We start from the raw sequence: 18742 nt of genomic DNA, 5'->3' as shown, positions 1-18742 counted from the left end.
AGCCCCTCCCCCACCGCCCCTCCCCCACCCCCCCAAACCAATTCCCAGATTTTTGGGGACCCCCGGATGGGGGAGGGGCAGAGTTTTTATTGAAGCTCCGGGGGGGGAGGGGCGGGGAGACCCCCAAAATTGGGGGGGTACAAAATTGGGGGGGGGGTTTATAAAAAGGGGGAGGGGCTATAAAAATTGGGGGGGATATAAAAAATTGGGGGGGCTATAAAAAGGGGGAGGGGCTACAAAAAGAGAGGTGGGGGAGGGGATGCCCCCCACCCCCCCCACCCCCAAATTTTTTGGGGGGGTTCCAGGGCTCGGGGATTTATTGGGGAGGGGTCGCTTTATTTTGGGGGGGGGGGGTCTCATCTTTGGGGTCCTCATGGGGGGGTCTGGGGGCTCCCGGGGGGGGGTTCTCGATGGTCGGGGGGGGGTCCCCTCGGGGGGGGATCCCCCATTTTGGGGGGGGCTCCTGTTCTGGGGGGGGTCCCCAATGGTCGGGGGTCTCCTCAGGGGGGGGTCCCCTGTTCTGGGGGGGTCCCCAATGGTCGGGGGTCTCCTCAGGGGGGGGTCTCCTCACTGGGGGTCCCCTCGAGGGGTGTCCCCTATTCCAGGGGGGTCCCCAATGACGTGGGGGTCTCTTTGGGGGGGCTCTTCTTTCTGGGGATCCCCTCGGGAGGGGGGTCTCCTGGGGGGGTCCCCTATTCTGGGGGGGTCCCCAATGATGCGGGGGTCCCCTCGGGGGGGGGTCCCCTGTCCGGGGGTCTCTTTGGGGGGGCTCTTCTTTCTGGGGGTCCCCTCGGGGGGGGTCCCCTATTCTGGGGGGGGTCCCCAATGATTCAGGGGTCTCCTCAGGGGGGTCCCCATCCCTGAAGGTCTCTTGAGGAGGGGTCTCCCGTTTCTGGGGGGCTCCTCGGGGGGTGTCCCCTGTTTTGGGGGGGGGTCTCCTGTCCGGGGGTCCCCTCGGGGGGGGTCTCCAATGGCAGGGGGGGGTGTCCTGAGATGGGGTCCCTTATTCTGGGGGGGTCCCCAATGGTGCGGGGGTCCCCTCGGGGGGTGTTCCCTGTCCGGGGGTCTCTTCTGGGGGTGTTCCCTGTCCGGGGGTGTCTTTGGGGGGTGTCCCCTGTCCGGGGGTCCCCTCGGGGCGGGGGTCTCCTCACTGGGGGGGTCTCCCCTATTCCAGGGGGGACCCCAATGGTGCGGGGGTCTCTTCAGGGGGGTTCTTCTTTCCAGGGGTCTCTTCTGGGGGTGTCCCCTGTCCGGGGGTCTCTTCAGGGGGGTTCTTCTTTCCAGGGGTCTCTTCTGGGGGTGTCCCCTGTCCGGGGGTCCCCTCGGGGGGGGTCTCCTGTCCGAGGGTCCCCTCGGGGGGTGTCTCCTGTCCGGGGGTCCCCTCGGGGGGGGTCTCCAGCCCCCTCAGCAGCCTCAGCACCTCCCCCCGGCCCAGGTGGGGTCTCTTGGTGCCGCGGGGGAGGCGGCGGCACGAGGACAGGTCCAGGTGAGCCAGGTGGGGACAGGCCAGCAGCGGCCTGGGGACACGGGGACACCCTGAGTGACCCCCAGAGTGACCCCCAGACCCCCCGAGACCCCCAGACCCCCCGAGTGACCCCCAGATTCCCACAGTGACCCCCCAAAGCGGCACGAGGACAGGTCCAGGTGAGCCAGGTGGGGACAGGCCAGCAGCGGCCTGGGGACACGGGGACACCCTGAGTGACCCCCAGAGACCCCCAGACCCCCCGAGACCCCCAGAGTGACCCCCAGACCCCCCGAGACCCCCAGAGTGACCCCCAGATTCCCACAGTGACCCCCCAAAGTGGCACGAGGACAGGTCCAGGTGAGCCAGGTGGGGACAGGCCAGCAGCGGCCTGGGGACACGGGGACACCCTGAGTGACCCCCAGATCCCCCCAGAGTGACCCCCCGAGACCCCCAGAGTGACCCCCAGACACCCAGAGTGACCCCCCAGAGTGACCCCCAGACCCCCAGAGTGACCCCCAGACCCCCCAGACCCCCCGAGACCCCTAAAGTGACCCCCCAGTGACCCCAACAGACTCCCAGTGACCTCCCAGTGTCCCCCAGTAACCCCCAGTGTGACCCCTGAGCCCCTGGGAATGTCCCCGATGTCCCCCCAGTGTCCCCCTCAGTGTCCCCAATGTCCCCCCATGTCCTGATGTCCCCCCAGTGTCCCCAATGTCCCCCAGTGTCCCCCCAGTGTCCCCCCAGTCCCCCCGTCCCCAATGTCCCAGTGTCCCCCCAGTGACCTCCCAGTGTCCCCCAGTGTCCCCCAGTAACCCCCAGTGTGACCTCTGAGCCCCTGGGAATGTCCCCAGTGTCCCCCCAGTGTCCCCCCAGTGTCCCCAATGTCCCCCCATGTCCCGATGTCCCCCCAGTGTCCCCAATGTCCCCCAGTGTCCCCCCAATGTCCCCCCAGTGTCCCCAATGTCCCCCCATGTCCCGATGTCCCCCCAGTGTCCCCCTCAGTGTCCTCCCGGTGTCCCCCAGAGACCCCCAGTGACCCCTGAGCCCCTGGGAATGTCCCCAATGTCCCCCCAGTGTCCCCCCAGTGTCCCCCCCAGTGTCCCCCAGCGTCCCCTGGTGTCCCCCCAGTGTCCCCCCCATGTCCTGATGTCCCCCCAGTGTCTCCCCAGTGTCCCCATCCCCAATGTCCCAGTGTCCCCGATGTCCCCCCAGTGTCCCCTGGTGTCCCCCCATGTCCCGATGTCCCCCCAGTGTCCCCCAGTCCCCCCATCCCCAATGTCCCAGTGTCCCCCCAGTGTCCCCCAGTAACCCCCAGAGTGACCCCTGAGCCCCTGGGAATGTCCCCAATGTCCCCCCCATGTCCCAGTGTCCCCCCAGTGTCCCCAATGTCCCCCCGATATCCCCCATGTCCTGATGTCCCCCCAATGTCCCCCCAGTGTCCCAGTGTCCCCCCAGTGTCCCCAATGTCCCCCCGATATCCCCCATGTCCTGATGTCCCCCCAATGTCCCCCCAGTGTCCCAGTGTCCCCCCCAGTGTCCCCCCAGTGTCCCCAGTGTCCCCCCAGTGTCCCCTCAGTGTCCCCCCAGTGTCCCCCCATGTTCCCGGTGTTGTGGCATCCCCCGGTGTCCCCAATGTCCCCATGTCCCGATATCGATATCCCGATATCTCCACATCCTGATATCCCGATATCCCCATATCCCCATATCCTGATAATCCCCCATGTCCCGATATCGATATCCCGATATCTCCACACCCCAATATCCCCATATCCCGATATCCCCATATCCCGATATCTCCACATCCTGATATCCCATATCCCAATATCCCCATATCCTGATATCCCCATATCCCCATATCCCGATATCCTGATAATCCCCCATATCCCGATATCCTGATATCCCAATATCCCCATATCCTGATATCCCATATCCTGATATCCTGATAATCCCCCATGTCCCGATATCCCGATATCCCGATATCTCCACATCCTGATATCCCGATATCCCAATATCCCCATATCCCGATATCCCCATATCCTGATATCCCCATATCCTGACATCCTGATAATCCCCCATGTCCCGATATCCTGATATCCCCATATCCCGATATCTCCACATCCTGATATCCCATATCCTGATATCCCATATCCCGATAATCCCCCGTGTCCTGATATCCCCATATCCCCATATCCCGATATCCCATATCCTGATATCCCATATCCCCATAATCCCCCGTGTCCTGATATCCCCATATCCCATATCCCGATATCTCCATATCCTGATATCCCATATCCCCATAATCCCCTGTGTCCCGCTATCCCGATATCCCCATATCCCGATAATCCCCCATGTTGCGATACCCCCAATATCCCGATATCCCCGGTACCCCGATACCTCCCATACCCCGACCATCCCCCCCATAACCCAAAAATCCTCGCTATCCCGCCACCCCCCGCTATCGCGACATGCCGGTGGCTATCGCGACATCCTCCCCGCTCTCGCGACAATCCCCGATACCCCGCCACCCCCCGCTATCGCGACATGCCGGTGGCTATCGCGACATCCCCCCCGCTCTCGCGACAATCCCCGATATCCCGCCACCCCCCGCTATCGCGACAATCCCCATCGCTATCCCGCCACCTCCCGCTATCTCGACATGCCGGTGGCTATCGCGACATGCCGGTGGCTATCGCGACATCCCCGCTATCCTGCCACCCCCCGCTATCGCGACATCCCCGCTATCGCAACATCCCCCCCGCTATCGCGACATGCCGGTGGCTATCGCGACATGCCGGTGGGTATCGCGACATGCCGCTGGGTGTCTCACCGCAGCTCCTGGGGGCTCACGGGGGTCCCCGCCAGCCTCAGGACCCTCAGGGGGTCGCGGGGCCCGAACGCCGCCAGGGCCCGGCCCAGGTCGGGATCGCGGCGCCCGCTCAGGTCCAGCTCCAGCAGCGTCCGGTGCCACCGGCGGGTCACGGCCAGCCACGAACCGGAACCGGGACCGGAACCGGGACCAGAACAGCCGGGGGGGACCGACACCGAGAGACGCTCCAGCCCTGGGGACACAGGGGACAATGGGGACAGTGGGGACACAGGGGACAATGGCTCAGGTCCAGCTCCAGCAGCGTCCGGTGCCAGCGGCGGGTCACGGCCAGCCACGAACCGGAACCGGGACCGGAACCGGGACCGGGACCAGAACCGGGACAGCCGGGGGGGACCGACACCGAGAGACGCTCCAGCCCTGGGGACACAGGGGTGACACAGGGGACAATGGGGACAATGGGGACAATGGCTCAGGTCCAGCTCCAGCAGCGTCCGGTGCCACCGGCGGGTGACCGAGAGCCACGAACCGGAACCGGAACCGGAACCGGAACCGGGACCAGAACAGCCGGGGGGAACCAACACCGAGAGACGCTCCAGGGCTGGGGACAGGTGACAATGGGACAGGTGACACAGGGGACAATGGGACAGGTGACACAGGACAGGGACAGCCCGGGGACACCGACAGACACTCCAGGGCTGGGGACACAGGAACAGGTGACACAGGTAGGACAGGTGACAATGGGACAGGTGACAATGGGACAGGTGACACAGGTGTGACAGGTGACAATGGAACAGGTGTGACACAGGTGGGACAGGTATCACAGGTAGGACAGATGACAATGGGACAGGTGACACAGGACAGGTGACAATGGGACAGGTGTGACACAGGTGACACAGGTGTCACAGGTGGGACAGGTGACAATGGGACAGGTGTGACACAGGTGTGACATAGGTGACACTGTGACAGATAACAGAGATGACACAGGTGACACAGGTGGGACAGGGATAGGTGACAATGGGACCAGGTGTCCCCAGCTGTACCCCAGGTGTCCCCAGGTGTATCCAGGTGTCCCCAGGTGTGTCTGGGTGTGTCCCCAGGTGTGTCCCCAGGTGTCCCCAGGTGTGTCTCACCTGCGCAGGGCAGCTCCAGCAGCCCCCGGGGGGTGACGCAGGTGCAGCCCCTCAGCTCCAGCCCCCTCAGCTCGGGGGTCCCTGTCCCCCCCAGGTGTCCCCAGGTGTCCCCAGGTGTCCCCAGGTGTGTCTGGGTGTGTCCCCAGGTCTGTCCCCAGGTGTCCCCATGACCCCCCAGGTGTGTCCCCATGTCCCCCCAGGTGTCCCCAGGTGTCCCCAGGTGTCCCCAGGTGTGTCTGGGTGTGTCCCCAGGTGTCCCCAGGTGTCCCGAGGTGTCCCCAGGTGTGTCTGGGTGTGTCTGGGTGTGTCCCCAGGTGTCCCCAGGTGTGTCCCCAGGTGTGTCTGGGTGTGTCCCCAGGTGTCCCCAGGTGTGTCTCACCTGCGCAGGGCAGCTCCAGCAGCCCCCGGGGGGTGATGCAGGTGCAGCCCCTCAGCTCCAGCCCCCTCAGCTCGGGGGTCCCTGTCCCCCCCAGGTGTCCCCAGGTGTCCCCAGGTGTCCCCAGGTGTCCCCAGGTGTGTCTGGGTGTGTCCCCAGGTGTCCCCAATGTCCCCAGGTGTCCCCAGGTGTGTCTGGGTGTGTCCCCAGGTGTGTCTGGGTGTGTCCCCAGGTGTCCCCAGGTGTCCCCATGTCCCCCCAGGTGTGTCTCACCTGTGCAGGGCAGCTCCAGCAGCCCCCGGGGGGTGATGCAGGTGCAGCCCCTCAGCTCCAGCCCCCTCAGCTCGGGGGTCCCTGTCCCCCCCAGGTGTCCCCAGGTGTCCCCAGGTGTGTCCCCAGGTGTGTCCCCAGGTGTGTCCCCATGTCCCCCCAGGTGTCCCCAGGTGTATCCAGGTGTCCCCAGGTGTCCCCATGTCCCCCCAGGTGTGTCCCCAGGTGTCCCCAGGTGTCCCCAGGTGTGTCTCACCTGCGCAGGGCAGCTCCAGCAGCCCCCGGGGGGTGATGCAGGTGCAGCCCCTCAGCTCCAGCCCCCTCAGCTCGGGGGTCCCTGTCCCCCCCAGGTGTCCCCAATGTCCCCAGGTGTCCCCAGGTGTGTCTGGGTGTGTCCTCAGGTGTCCCCAGGTGTGTCTGGGTGTGTCCCCAGGTGTCCCCAGGTGTGTCTCACCTGCGCAGGGCAGCTCCAGCAGCCCCCGGGGGGTGACGCAGGTGCAGCCCCTCAGCTCCAGCCCCCTCAGCTCGGGGGTCCCTGTCCCCCCCAGGTGTCCCCAGGTGTCCCCAGGTGTCCCCAGGTGTCCCCAGGTGTCCCCAGGTGTGTCTGGGTGTGTCCCCAGGTGTCCCCAGGTGTGTCTGGGTGTGTCCCCATGTCCCCCCAGGTGTCCCCAGGTGTCCCCAGGTGTGTCTGGGTGTGTCCCCAGGTGTCCCCAGGTGTCCCCAGGTGTCCCCAGGTGTCCCCAGGTGTGTCTCACCTGTGCAGGGCAGCTCCAGCAGCCCCCGGGGGGTGACGCAGGTGCAGCCCCTCAGCTCCAGCCCCCTCAGCTCGGGGGTCCCGCGCAGGAGGCGCCGCAGGAGCCCCTCCCCCCCCCCCGCCCCTCCCCCGCCGGGGTCCCCCAGCCCCAATTCCCGCAGGTGGGGGAAGGCGGGGGGAGGGGCGCGGGGGGGGGAGGGGCAGCGCTGGGGCACCCACGGGGCCCCCCCCAGGCAGAGAACCTGCGGGTGGGGGAGGGGCAGCGTCAGGGGGGGGAGGGGCAGCGTCAGGGGGTGGGGGAGGGGCAGCGTCAGGGGGTGGGGGAGGGGCACCTGTGGGGTGGGGGAGGGGCAGCGTCAGGGAGTGGGGGAGGGGCACCTGCGGGTGGGGGAGGGGCAGCGTCAGGGGGGTGGGGGAGGGGCACCTGTGGGGGAGGGGCACCTGTGGGGTGGGGGAGGGGCAACGTCGGGGGGTGGGGGAGGGGCACCTGTGGGGGAGGGGCACCTGTGGGGGAGGGGCACCTGTGGGGTGGGGGAGGGGCTGGGGGGGAGTGGCCCCTGTGGGGTGGGGGAGGGGCAGGGCACCGGGGGTGGGGGAGGGGCAGGGCCGGGGGGACACCTGGGGGGGGAGGGGCCACTGGGGGTGGGGGAGGGGCTGGGGGGGAGGGGCTGTACCGGGGGGGGGGAGGGGCAGGGCCAGGGGGGTCACTCTGGGGTCACTCTGGGGTCACCCAAGGGTCACTCTGGGGTCACCCAAGGGTCACCCAGGGTGGGGGAGGGGCTGTGTCGGAGGGGGGGGAGGGGCTCCTGGGGGAGTGGGGGAGGGGCAGGGCCGGGGGGGGGGCACCTGGGGTCACCCAGGGGTCACTCAAGGGTCACTCTGGGGTCACTCTGGGGTCACCCATGGGTGGGGGAGGGGCACCTGTGGATTTGGGGGGGGGTCCTGGAGGGCGTTTAGGGGTCCCCAGGTGAGTTTTGGGGGTCCCCAGGTGAGTTTCGGGGGTTCCCAGGTGAGTTTTGGGGGTTCCCAGGTACATTTTTGGGGTGCCAGGTGAGTTTTGGGGTTCCCAGGTGAGTTTTGGGGTTCCCAGGTACATTTTTGGGGTCCCAGGTGGATTTTGGGGTCCCCAGGTGAGTTTTGGGGGTCCCCAGGTACATTTTTGGGGTCCCCAGGTGAGTTTAGGGGTTCCCCAGGTACATTTTTGGGGTGCCAGGTGAGTTTTGGGGTCCCCAGGTGGGTTTTGGGGTCCCCAGGTACATTTTTGGGGTCCCCAGGTGAGTTTTGGGGGTCCCCAGGTGAGTTTTGGGGTCCCCAGGTGAGTTTAGGGGTTCCCCAGGTGAGTTTTGGGGTCCCCAGGTGAGTTTTGGGGGTCCCCAGGTGAGTTTTGGGGTCCCCAGGTGAGTTTTGGGGTGGATTTTGGGGTCCCCAGGTGAGTTTTGTGGTCCCCAGGTGAGTTTAGGGTCCCCAGGTGAGTTTTGGGGGTCCCCAGGTGAGTTTTGGGGTCCCCAGGTGTGATTTTGGGGTCCCCAGGTGAGTTTAGGGTCCCAGGTGAGTTTTGGGGTCCCCAGGTGAGTTTTAGGGTCCCCAGGTACATTTTTGGGGTCCCCAGGTACATTTTTAGGGTTCCCAGGTGAGTTTTGGGGGTTCCCAGGTACATTTTTGGGGTGCCAGGTGAGTTTTGGGGTGGATTTTGGGGTCCCCAGGTACATTTTTGGGGTCCCAGGTGAGTTTTGGGGGTCCCAGGTGAGTTTTGGGGTCCCCAGGTACATTTTTGGGGTTCCCAGGTGAGTTTTGGGGTTCCCAGGTACATTTTTGGGGTCCCCAGGTGAGTTTTGGGGTGCCAGGTGAGTTTTGGGGTCCCCAGGTGAGTTTTGGGGGTCCCCAGGTGAGTTTTGGGGTGCCAGGTGAGTTTTGGGGTGGATTTTGGGGTTCCCAGGTACATTTTTGGGGTGCCAGGTGAGTTTTGGGGTTCCCAGGTGAGTTTTGGGGTGGATTTTGGGGTCCCCAGGTGAGTTTTGGGGTCCCAGGTGAGTTTTGGGGTCCCCAGGTGTGATTTTGGGGTTCCCAGGTACATTTTTAGGGGTCCCCAGGTGAGTTTTGGGGGTTCCCAGGTACATTTTCGGGGTTCCCAGGTGAGTTTAGGGGTTCCCCAGGTGTGATTTTGGGGTCCCAGGTGGGTTTTGGGGTGGATTTTGGGGTCCCCAGGTACATTTTTGGGGTGCCAGGTGAGTTTTGGGGTTCCCAGGTGAGTTTTGGGGTGGATTTTGGGGTCCCCAGGTGAGTTTTGGGGTCCCAGGTGAGTTTTGGGGTCCCCAGGTGTGATTTAGGGGTCCCCAGGTACATTTTTGGGGTCCCCAGGTGAGTTTTGGGGTCCCCAGGTGAGTTTTGGGGTGGATTTTGGGGTCCCCAGGTGAGTTTTGGGGTTCCCAGGTACATTTTTAGGGTCCCCAGGTGAGTTTCGGGGTGCCCAGGTGAGTTTTGGGGGTTCCCAGGTGAGTTTCGGGGTTCCCAGGTGAGTTTAGGGGTCCCCAGGTGAGTTTTTAGGGTCCCCAGGTGAGTTTTGGGGTCCCCAGGTGAGTTTTGGGGTTCCCAGGTGTGTTTTGGGGTTCCCAGGTACATTTTCGGGGTACCAGGTGAGTTTGGGGGTACCTGCAGCAGGGGACAGGCCGCCTGCAGCCGCTCCAGGGGCAGCGGGAGGGGGGGGCCGGGACCCCCCGAAATCTGATCCAGCTCCAGGACCCGCAGCTGGGGACACGCCCCGGCCTGGGGAAATGGGGTAAAAAACGGGGAATTCGGGTAAAAACGGGGGAATTGGGGTAAAAACCGGGGAATTTGGGTAAAAATGGGGGAAATGGGGTTAAAACCGGGGAATTGGGGTAAAAACCGGGGAATTGGGGTAAAAACCGGGGAATTTGGGTAAAAACCGGGGAATTTGGGTAAAAACGGGGAAATTGGGGTTAAAATGGGGAAATTTGGGGTTAAAATGGGGGAATTGGGGTAAAAACCGGGGAATTTGGGTAAAAACCGGGGAATTTGGGTAAAAATGGGGGAATTGGGTAAAAACCGGGGAATTTGGGTAAAAACGGGGAATTGGGGTAAAAACCGGGGAATTTGGGTAAAAACGGGGAATTGGGGTAAAAACCGGGGAATTTGGGTAAAAATGGGGAATTTGGGGTTAAAACGGGGAAATTTGGGGTTAAAACCGGGAAATTTGGGTAAAAACCGGGGAATTTGGGTAAAAATGGGGGAATTGGGGTTAAAACCGGGGAATTTGGGTAAAAATGGGGAAATGGGGTAAAAATGGGGAAATTTGGGGTAAAAACCGGGGAATTTGGGTAAAAACCGGGGAATTTGGGTAAAAACCGGGGAATTGGGGTAAAAACCGGGGAATTTGGGTAAAAACCGGGGAATTTGGGGTAAAAACCGGGGAATTTGGGTAAAAATGGGGGAATTGGGGTAAAAACCGGGGAATTTGGGTAAAAATGGGGAAATGGGGTAAAAACCGGGGAATTTGGGTCAAAATGGGGAAATGGGGTAAAAACCGGGGAATTGGGGTAAAAACCGGGGAATTTGGGTAAAAATGGGGAAATTTGGGGTTAAAATGGGGAAATGGGGTAAAAACCGGGGAATTTGGGTAAAAATGGGGGAATTGGGGTAAAAACCGGGGAATTGGGGTAAAAACCGGGGAATTTGGGTAAAAATGGGGAAATGGGGTTAAAACCGGGGAAATTTGGGTAAAAATGGGGAAATTTGGGGTTAAAATGGGGGAATTGGGGTAAAAACCGGGGAATTTGGGTAAAAACCGGGAAATTTGGGTAAAAATGGGGAAATGGGGTAAAAACCGGGGAATTTGGGTAAAAACGGGGAAATTTGGGTAAAAACCGGGGAATTTGGGTAAAAACCGGGAAATTTGCGTAAAAACCGGGGAATTGGGGTAAAAACCGGGGAATTGGGGTAAAAACGGGGGAATTTGGGTAAAAACCGGGGAATTTGGGGTAAAAACCGGGGAATTTGGGGTTAAAATGGGGGAATTGGGGTAAAAACCGGGGAATTTGGGTAAAAACCGGGGAATTTGGGGTTAAAATGGGGGAATTGGGGTAAAAACCGGGGAATTTGGGTAAAAACCGGGGAATTTGGGGTTAAAACGGGGAAATTTGGGGTTAAAACCGGGGAATTTGGGGTTAAAATGGGGAAATTTGGGGTTAAAACGGGGAAATTTGGGGTTAAAACGGGGGAATTTGGGGTTAAAATGGGGGAATTTGGGGTTAAAACGGGGGAATTTGGGTTAAAATGGGGAAATTTGGGGTTAAAGGGGGAAATTTGGGGTTAAAACGGGGAAATTTGGGGTTAAAACGGGGAAATTTGGGTTAAAACGGGGGAATTTGGGGTTAAAATGGGGGAATTTGGGTAAAAACCGGGAAATTTGGGTAAAAACCGGGAAATTTGGGTAAAAACCGGGGAATTTGGGTTAAAATGGGGAATTTGGGGGTAAACGGGGGAATTGGGGTAAAAACGGGGAATTTGGGGTTAAAATGGGGGAATTGGGGTAAAAACCGGGGAATTTGGGTAAAAACCGGGGAATTTGGGGTAAAAACCGGGGAAATTCGGGTAAAAACCGGGGAATTTGGGGTTAAAACCGGGAAATTTGGGGTTAAAATGGGGAATTTGGGGTTAAAATGGGGAAATTTGGGGTTAAAACAGGGGAATTGGGTTAAAATGGGGGAATTTGGGGTTAAAGGGGGGAATTTGGGGTTAAAACGGGGGAATTTGGGTAAAAACGGGGAAATTTGGGTAAAAATGGGGAAATTTGGGGTTAAAGGGGGGAAATTTGGGATTAAGGGGGGAATTTGGGGTCTGGGGGGTGAAATTTGGGGGTTTTTGGGGGACTTCTGGCAGATTTTGGGGGATTTGGGGGTGTTTTTAGGGTGGTTTGGGGGTGTTTGGGGGTATTTTTGGGTATTTTGGGGTGGTTTTGGGGTATTTTGGGATATTTGGGGGTGTTTTGGGTATTTTGCGGTATTTTGAGGTGTTTTGGGGTGTTTTTCGGGTGTTTTGGGGGTATTTTTGGGTATTTTGGGATGGTTTGGGGTGTTTTGGGGGTATTTTGGGTGTTTTTAGGGTGTTTTTGGGGTGTTTTTGGGGGTATTTTGGGGTGTTACGGGGTGGTTTTGGGGTGTTTTTAGGGTGTTTTTGGTGGTTTTGGGTGGTTTTGGGGTATATTGGGTGTTTTTAGGGTGTTTTTAAAGTGGTTTTAGGGTGTTTTGGGGTGTTTTGGGGGTATCTTTGAGTATTTTGGGTGGTTTTTGGATGTTTTGGGGTATTTTTGGGTATTTCAGTGGATTTTGGGCTGTTTTAGGTTTTTTTTGGGTATTTTGGGGGTGTTTTAGGGTGGTTTTGGGGTGTTTTTAGGGTATTTTGGGTTGTTTTGGGGTGTTTTTGGGTATTTTGGGGTATTCTGGGGTGTTTTAGGGTGTTTTTAGGGTGTTTTTGGGGTGTTTTGGGGGTATGTTGGGGTGTTTTTAGGGTGCTTTTTGGGGTATTTTAGGGTGTTTTTGGATTGGGTTTTTTTTAGAGTATTTTGGGTGGTTTTAGGGTGTTTTTGGGGTATTTTTGGGGTGTTCTGGGGTGGTTTGGGGGTGTTTTGGGGTGTATTTAGGGTGGTTTTGGGGATTTGGGGCTGTTTTTTGGGTTTTGGGGGTGTTTTGAGGGTATTTTGGGGGGTTGGGGGTGCTTTGGGTTGGTTTTGGGGTATTTCGGAGCTTTTGGGGAGTTTCTGGGTGGGTTTTTTTGTAGTTTTGGGGTATTTTTGGGTGGTTTTGGGGTCTTTTGGGGTCTTTTGGGGTGTTTTTAGAATATTTTTGGGGTATTTTGGGTGTTTTTGGGTATTCTGGGGTATTTTGGGTGTTTTTAGGGTGCTTTTGGAGTATTTGGGGTGTTTTTGGTGTGTTTTTGGGGTGTTTTGGGTGTTTTTAGGGTTTTTGGGGTATTTGGGTGGGTTTGGGTGTTTTTGGTGTATTTTGGGTTGGTTTTGGGTGGTTTTGGGGTATTTTAGGGTGTTTTGGGGTATTTTTAGGGTATTTTGGGGTATTTTGGGTTGTTTTAGGGTGTTTTTGGGGTATTTTGGGTGTTTTTAGGGTGTTTTTGGAAGGTTTTTGGGGTGTTTTGGGTGGTTTTGGGGGTTTTTTTGGGTGTTTTTAGGGTATTTTGGGTTGTTTTGGGTGTTTTTGGGGTATTTTGTCTGGCTTTGGGTATTTTGGGGTATTTGGGGGTATTTTGGGGTGTTTTTAGGGTGTTTTTGGGGTGTTTTGGGGTATTTTTGGGTATTTTGGGTTGTTTTAGGGTGTTCTTGGGGTGTTTTGGGGTATTTTCAGGTATTTTTGGGTATTTTTGGGTGTTTTTGGGTATTTTTGGGTATTTTGGGGTGTTTTAGGGTGTTTTTTAGGGTGTTTTTGGGTGTTTTGGGGGTATTTTGGGGTATTTTGGGTTGTTTTTGGGTGTTTTTGGGTTCCCGCACTCACAGCCAGGGCGGGCAGCACCGGCCGCAGGCGGGGACAGGTGAGGTGCAGGTGCTGCAGGGGGGGAGGGGCCGCCAGGAACCCCCCGAGCGCCGCCGGCTCCACCTGCGGGGCCCAAACCACGCCCAGGTGTCACCAAACCACGCCCAGGTGTCACCAAACCTGCCCAGGTGTCACCAAACCTGCCCAGGTGTCACCAAACCACGCCCAGGTGTCACCAAACCCCGCCCAGGTGTCACCAAACCCCGCCCAGGTGTCACCAAACCCTGCCCAGGTGTCATCAAACCTGCCCAGGTGTCACCAAACCTGCCCAGGTGTCACCAAACCACACTCAGGTGTCACCAAACCACACTCAGGTATCACCAAACCCCGCCCAGGTGTCACCAAACCTGCCCAGGTGTCACCAAACCTGCCCAGGTGTCACCTGCATCCCTCAGGTGTCACCAAACCTGCCCAGGTATCACCAAACCACACCCAGGTGTCACCAAACCTGCCCAGGTGTCACCAAATCACACCCAGGTGTCACCAAACCACACCCAGGTGTCACCAAACCTGCCCAGGTGTCACCAAACCTGCCCAGGTGTCACCAAACCACGCTCAGGTGTCACCAAACCACACCCAGGTGTCACCAAACCTGCCCAGGTGTCACCAAGCCCCGCCCAGGTGTCACCAAACCTGCCCAGGTGTCACCAAACCACGCCCAGGTGTCACCAAACCACACCCAGGTGTCACCTGGATCCCTCAGGTGTCACCAAACCTGCCCAGGTGTCACCAAACCACACCCAGGTATCACCAAACCTGCCCAGGTGTCACCAAACCCCACCCAGGTGTCACCAAACCTGCCCAGGTGTCACCTGGAACCCTCAGGTGTCACCAAACCTGCCAGGTGTCACCAAACCTGCCCAAGTGTCACCTGGACCTGCTCAGGTGTCACCAAACCTGCCCAGGTGTCACCAAATCACACCCAGGTGTCACCAAACCCCAACCAGGTGTCACCAAACCTGCCCAGGTGTCACCAAACCCCGCCCAGGTGTCACCAAACCACACGCAGGTGTCACCAAACCTGCCCAGGTGTCACCAAACCCCGCCCAGGTGTCACCAAACCACACGCAGGTGTCACCAAACCTGCCCAGGTGTCACCTGCATCCCTCAGGTGTCACCAAACCTGCCCAGGTGTCACCAAACCCCGCCCAGGTGTCACCAAACCTGCCCAGGTATCACCAAACCCTGCCCAGGTGTCACCAAACCCCGCCCAGGTGTCCCCAACACCCCTCCCCAGGTGTCCCCAGGTGTCCCCAGCTGTCCCCAGGTGTCCCCAGGTGTGTCCCCAGGTGTCCCCAGGTGTCCCCAGATGTCCCCAGGTGTCCCCATGTCCCCCCAGGTGTCCCCAGGTGTCCCCAGGCCTCACCTGGCAGTGTCTCAGCTCCAGGTGTTTCAGGTGGGGGCAGAACTTGCTCAGGGCCTGGGGGAGAGGGGGAGGGGACAGGTGTGTCACCTGCTGCAGGTGTGGGACCCCAACAGGTGTCCCCAGGTGTCCCCAGATATCCCCAGGTGTCCCCAGGTGTGTCCAGGTGTCCCCAGGTGTGTCCCCAGGTGTCCCAGGGTGTCCCCAGGCGTCCCCATGTCCCCCCAGGTGTCCCCATGTCCCCCCAGGTGTCCCCAGGTGTCCCCAGGTGTCCCCAGGTGTCCCCAGGTGTCCCAGGTGTGTCTCACCTGCAGCACGGGCCCCACGTGGCTGCTCCAATCACTGAGCACAAACTCCTGGAGCAGCGAAAACCTGGGGACAGGTGAGGGACACAGGACAGGTGACACAGGAGGGGACACAGGTGACACAGGTGACACAGGTGACACACAGGTGACACAGGTGACACAGGTGACACACAGGTGACACACAGGTGACTCAGGTGACACAGGTGACACACAGGTAACACACAGGTGACACAGGTGACACAGGTGACACACAGGTGACACACAGGTGACACAGGTGACACAGGTGACACACAGGTGACACACAGGTGACACACAGGTGACACAGGTGACACACAGGTGACACACAGGTGACACACAGGTGACACAGGTGACACAGGTGACACAGGTGACACACAGGTGACACAGGGGTGACACAGGTGACACACAGGTGACACACAGGTGACACAGGTGACACACAGGTGACACAGGTGACACAGGTGATACACAGGTGACACAGGGGTGACACAGGTGACACACACAGGTGACACACAGGTGACACAGGTGACACAGGTGACACAGGTGACACAGGTGACAGGTGACACAGGTGACACACAGGTGACACAGGTGACACAGGTGACACACAGGTGACACACAGGTGACACACAGGTGACACAGGTGACACACAGGTGACACACAGGTGACACAGGTGACACAGGTGACACAGGTGACACACAGGTGACACAGGTGACACAGGTGACACACAGGTGACACAGGTGACACACAGGTGACACAGGTGACACAGGTGACACACAGGTGACACACAGGTGACACACAGGTGACACAGGTGACACACAGGTGACACACAGGTAACACACAGGTGACACAGGTGACACAGGTGACACACACAGGTGACACACAGGTAACACACAGGTGACACAGGTGACACACAGGTGACACAGGTGACACAGGTGACACACAGGTGACACACACAGGGGACACACAATGACACACAGGTGACACACACAGGTGACACACAGGTGACACACAGGTGACACACAGGTGACACACAGGTGACACACACAGGTGACACACAGGTGACACACAGGTGACACACAGGTGACACAGGTGACACAGGTGACACAGGTGATGCAGGTGACACACAGGTGACACAGGTGACACACACAGGTAACACACAGGTGACACAGGTGACACACACAGTGACACAGGTGACACACACAGGTGACACAGGTGACACACAGTGACACATACAGGGGACACACAGGTAACACACACAGATGACACACAGGTGACACACAGGTGACACACACAGGTGACACACAGGTGACACAGGTGACACAGGTGACACAGGTGACACACAGGTGACACACAGGTGACACACACAGGTGACACAGGTGACACAGGTGACACACACAGGTGACACAGGTGACACACAGGTGACACACACAGGTGACACAGGTGACACACAGGTGACACACAGGTGACACACAGGTGACACAGGGGTGACACAGGTGACACAGGTGACACACAGGTGACACACAGGTGACACACAGGTGACTCAGGTGACACAGGTGACACAGGTGACACACAGGTGACACACAGGTGACACACACAGGTGACACAGGTGACACACACAGGTGACACAGGTGACACTCAGGTGACACACAGGTGACACAGGTGACACACAGGTGACACAGGTGACACACAGGTGACACACAGGTGACACACAGGTGACACACAGGTGACACACAGGTGACACAGGTGACACAGGTGACACACACAGGTGACACACAGGTGACACAGGTGACACAGGTGACACAGGTGACACACAGGTGACACACAGGTGACACACACAGGTGACACAGGTGACACAGGTGACACACACAGGTGACACAGGTGACACACAGGTGACACACACAGGTGACACAGGTGACACACAGGTGACACACAGGTGACACAGGGGTGACACAGGTGACACAGGTGACACACAGGTGACACACAGGTGACACACAGGTGACTCAGGTGACACAGGTGACACAGGTGACACACAGGTGACACACAGGTGACACACACAGGTGACACAGGTGACACACACAGGTGACACAGGTGACACTCGGGTGACACACAGGTGACACAGGTGACACACAGGTGACACACAGGTGACACACAGGTGACACAGGTGACACACAGGTGACACACACAGGTGACACAGGTGACACACAGGTGACACACACAGGTGACACAGGTGACACACACAGGTGACACAGGTGACACTCAGGTGACACACAGGTGACACACAGGTGACACAGGTGACACACAGGTGACACACAGGTGACACACAGGTGACACAGGTGACACACAGGTGACACACACAGGTGACACACAGGTGACACACAGGTGACACAGGTGACACAGGTGACACAGGTGGACACACAGGTGACACACAGGTGACACAGGTGACACACACAGGTGACACAGGTGACACAGGTGACACAGGTGACACACAGGTGACACACAGGTGACACAGGTGACACACACAGGTGACACAGGTGACACAGGTGACACACAGGTGACACACAGGTGACACAGGTGACACAGGTGACACACAGGTGACACACAGGTGACACACAGGTGACACAGGTGACACAGGTGACACACAGGTGACACACAGGTGACACAGGGGTGACACAGGTGACACAGGTGACACACAGGTGACACAGGTGACACACAGGTAACACACAGGTGACACAGGTGACACAGGTGACACAGGTGACACACAGGTGACACACACAGGTGACACAGGTGACACAGGTGACACACAGGTGACACACAGGTGACACACACAGGTGACACAGGTGACACACATGTGACACACAGGTAACACACAGGTGACACACAGGTGACACACAGGTGACACAGGTGACTCAGGTGACACAGGTGACACACAGGTGACACAGGTGACACACAGGTGACACAGGTGACACAGGTGACACACACAGGTGACACACAGGTGACACAGGTGACACAGGTGACACAGGTGACACACAGGTGACACACACAGGTGACACACAGGTGACACACACAGGTGACACACAGGTGACACAGGTGACACAGGTGACACACACAGGTGACACACACAGGTGACACACAGGTGACACAGGTGACACAGGTGACACAGGTGACACAGGTGACACACACAGGTGACACACACAGGTGACACACAGGTGACACACACAGGTGACACAGGTGACACAGGTGACACAGGTGACACACACAGGTGACACACAGTGACACACAGGTGACACACAGGTGACACACAGGTGACACAGGGGTGACACAGGTGACCTCAGGTGACCCCAGCAGGTCCCTGCACACCTGGGGGAGGGGGAGGGGGAGGGGTCAGCTCTCACCTGGTCTCCACCAATCGGAGCACAGGGCCCAGCACCTGCTCGGGGGGGCGGCGGCTGCGGGCGGGGCCACCCCGCTGTCCCCTCAGGTGTCCCCTCAGGTGTCCCCTCAGGTGTCCCCTCAGGTGTCCCCTCAGGTGCACCCGCAGCCACAGCCGGGGGTCGGCGGCCAGGTCACGCCACAGGCGGCACACGCGGGACACCCTGGGACAGGTGGGACAGGTGGGACAGGTGAGGGACAGGTGGGACAGGGTGACATTGGACAGGTGACATTGGATAGGTGGGACAGGA

General features: G+C 59.0%; 1 protein-coding gene and 1 long non-coding RNA gene across 2 annotated transcripts; one reads left to right on the top strand and one right to left on the bottom strand.

The window, feature by feature from the left end:
* Nucleotides 1–756: 756 nt before the first annotated feature.
* Nucleotides 757–18655, bottom strand: LOC131574484 (F-box/LRR-repeat protein 6-like; the record flags this gene model as incomplete). Its single annotated transcript, XM_058828955.1, has 9 exons — nucleotides 757–1517; nucleotides 4293–4524; nucleotides 6824–6929; nucleotides 6996–7064; nucleotides 9472–9585; nucleotides 13341–13442; nucleotides 14746–14799; nucleotides 15051–15114; nucleotides 18455–18655. Coding segments are annotated over 9 exons (1294 nt in total), but the record flags the coding sequence as incomplete, so codon positions are not given.
* On the top strand, nucleotides 8011–8870 carry LOC131574485 (uncharacterized). The gene is made up of 3 exons (XR_009276516.1): nucleotides 8011–8473; nucleotides 8526–8626; nucleotides 8850–8870. It is a non-coding gene; the product is annotated as an uncharacterized LOC131574485 (long non-coding RNA).
* Nucleotides 18656–18742: the final 87 nt, after the last annotated feature.

This window comes from Poecile atricapillus, unplaced genomic scaffold (assembly GCF_030490865.1).
Source record: "Poecile atricapillus isolate bPoeAtr1 unplaced genomic scaffold, bPoeAtr1.hap1 scaffold_348, whole genome shotgun sequence".
Taxonomy (NCBI): Eukaryota; Metazoa; Chordata; class Aves; order Passeriformes; family Paridae; genus Poecile; species Poecile atricapillus.
The sequence above is the reverse complement of the archived record's forward strand: the minus strand, read 5'-3'. Positions and strand labels throughout refer to the sequence as shown.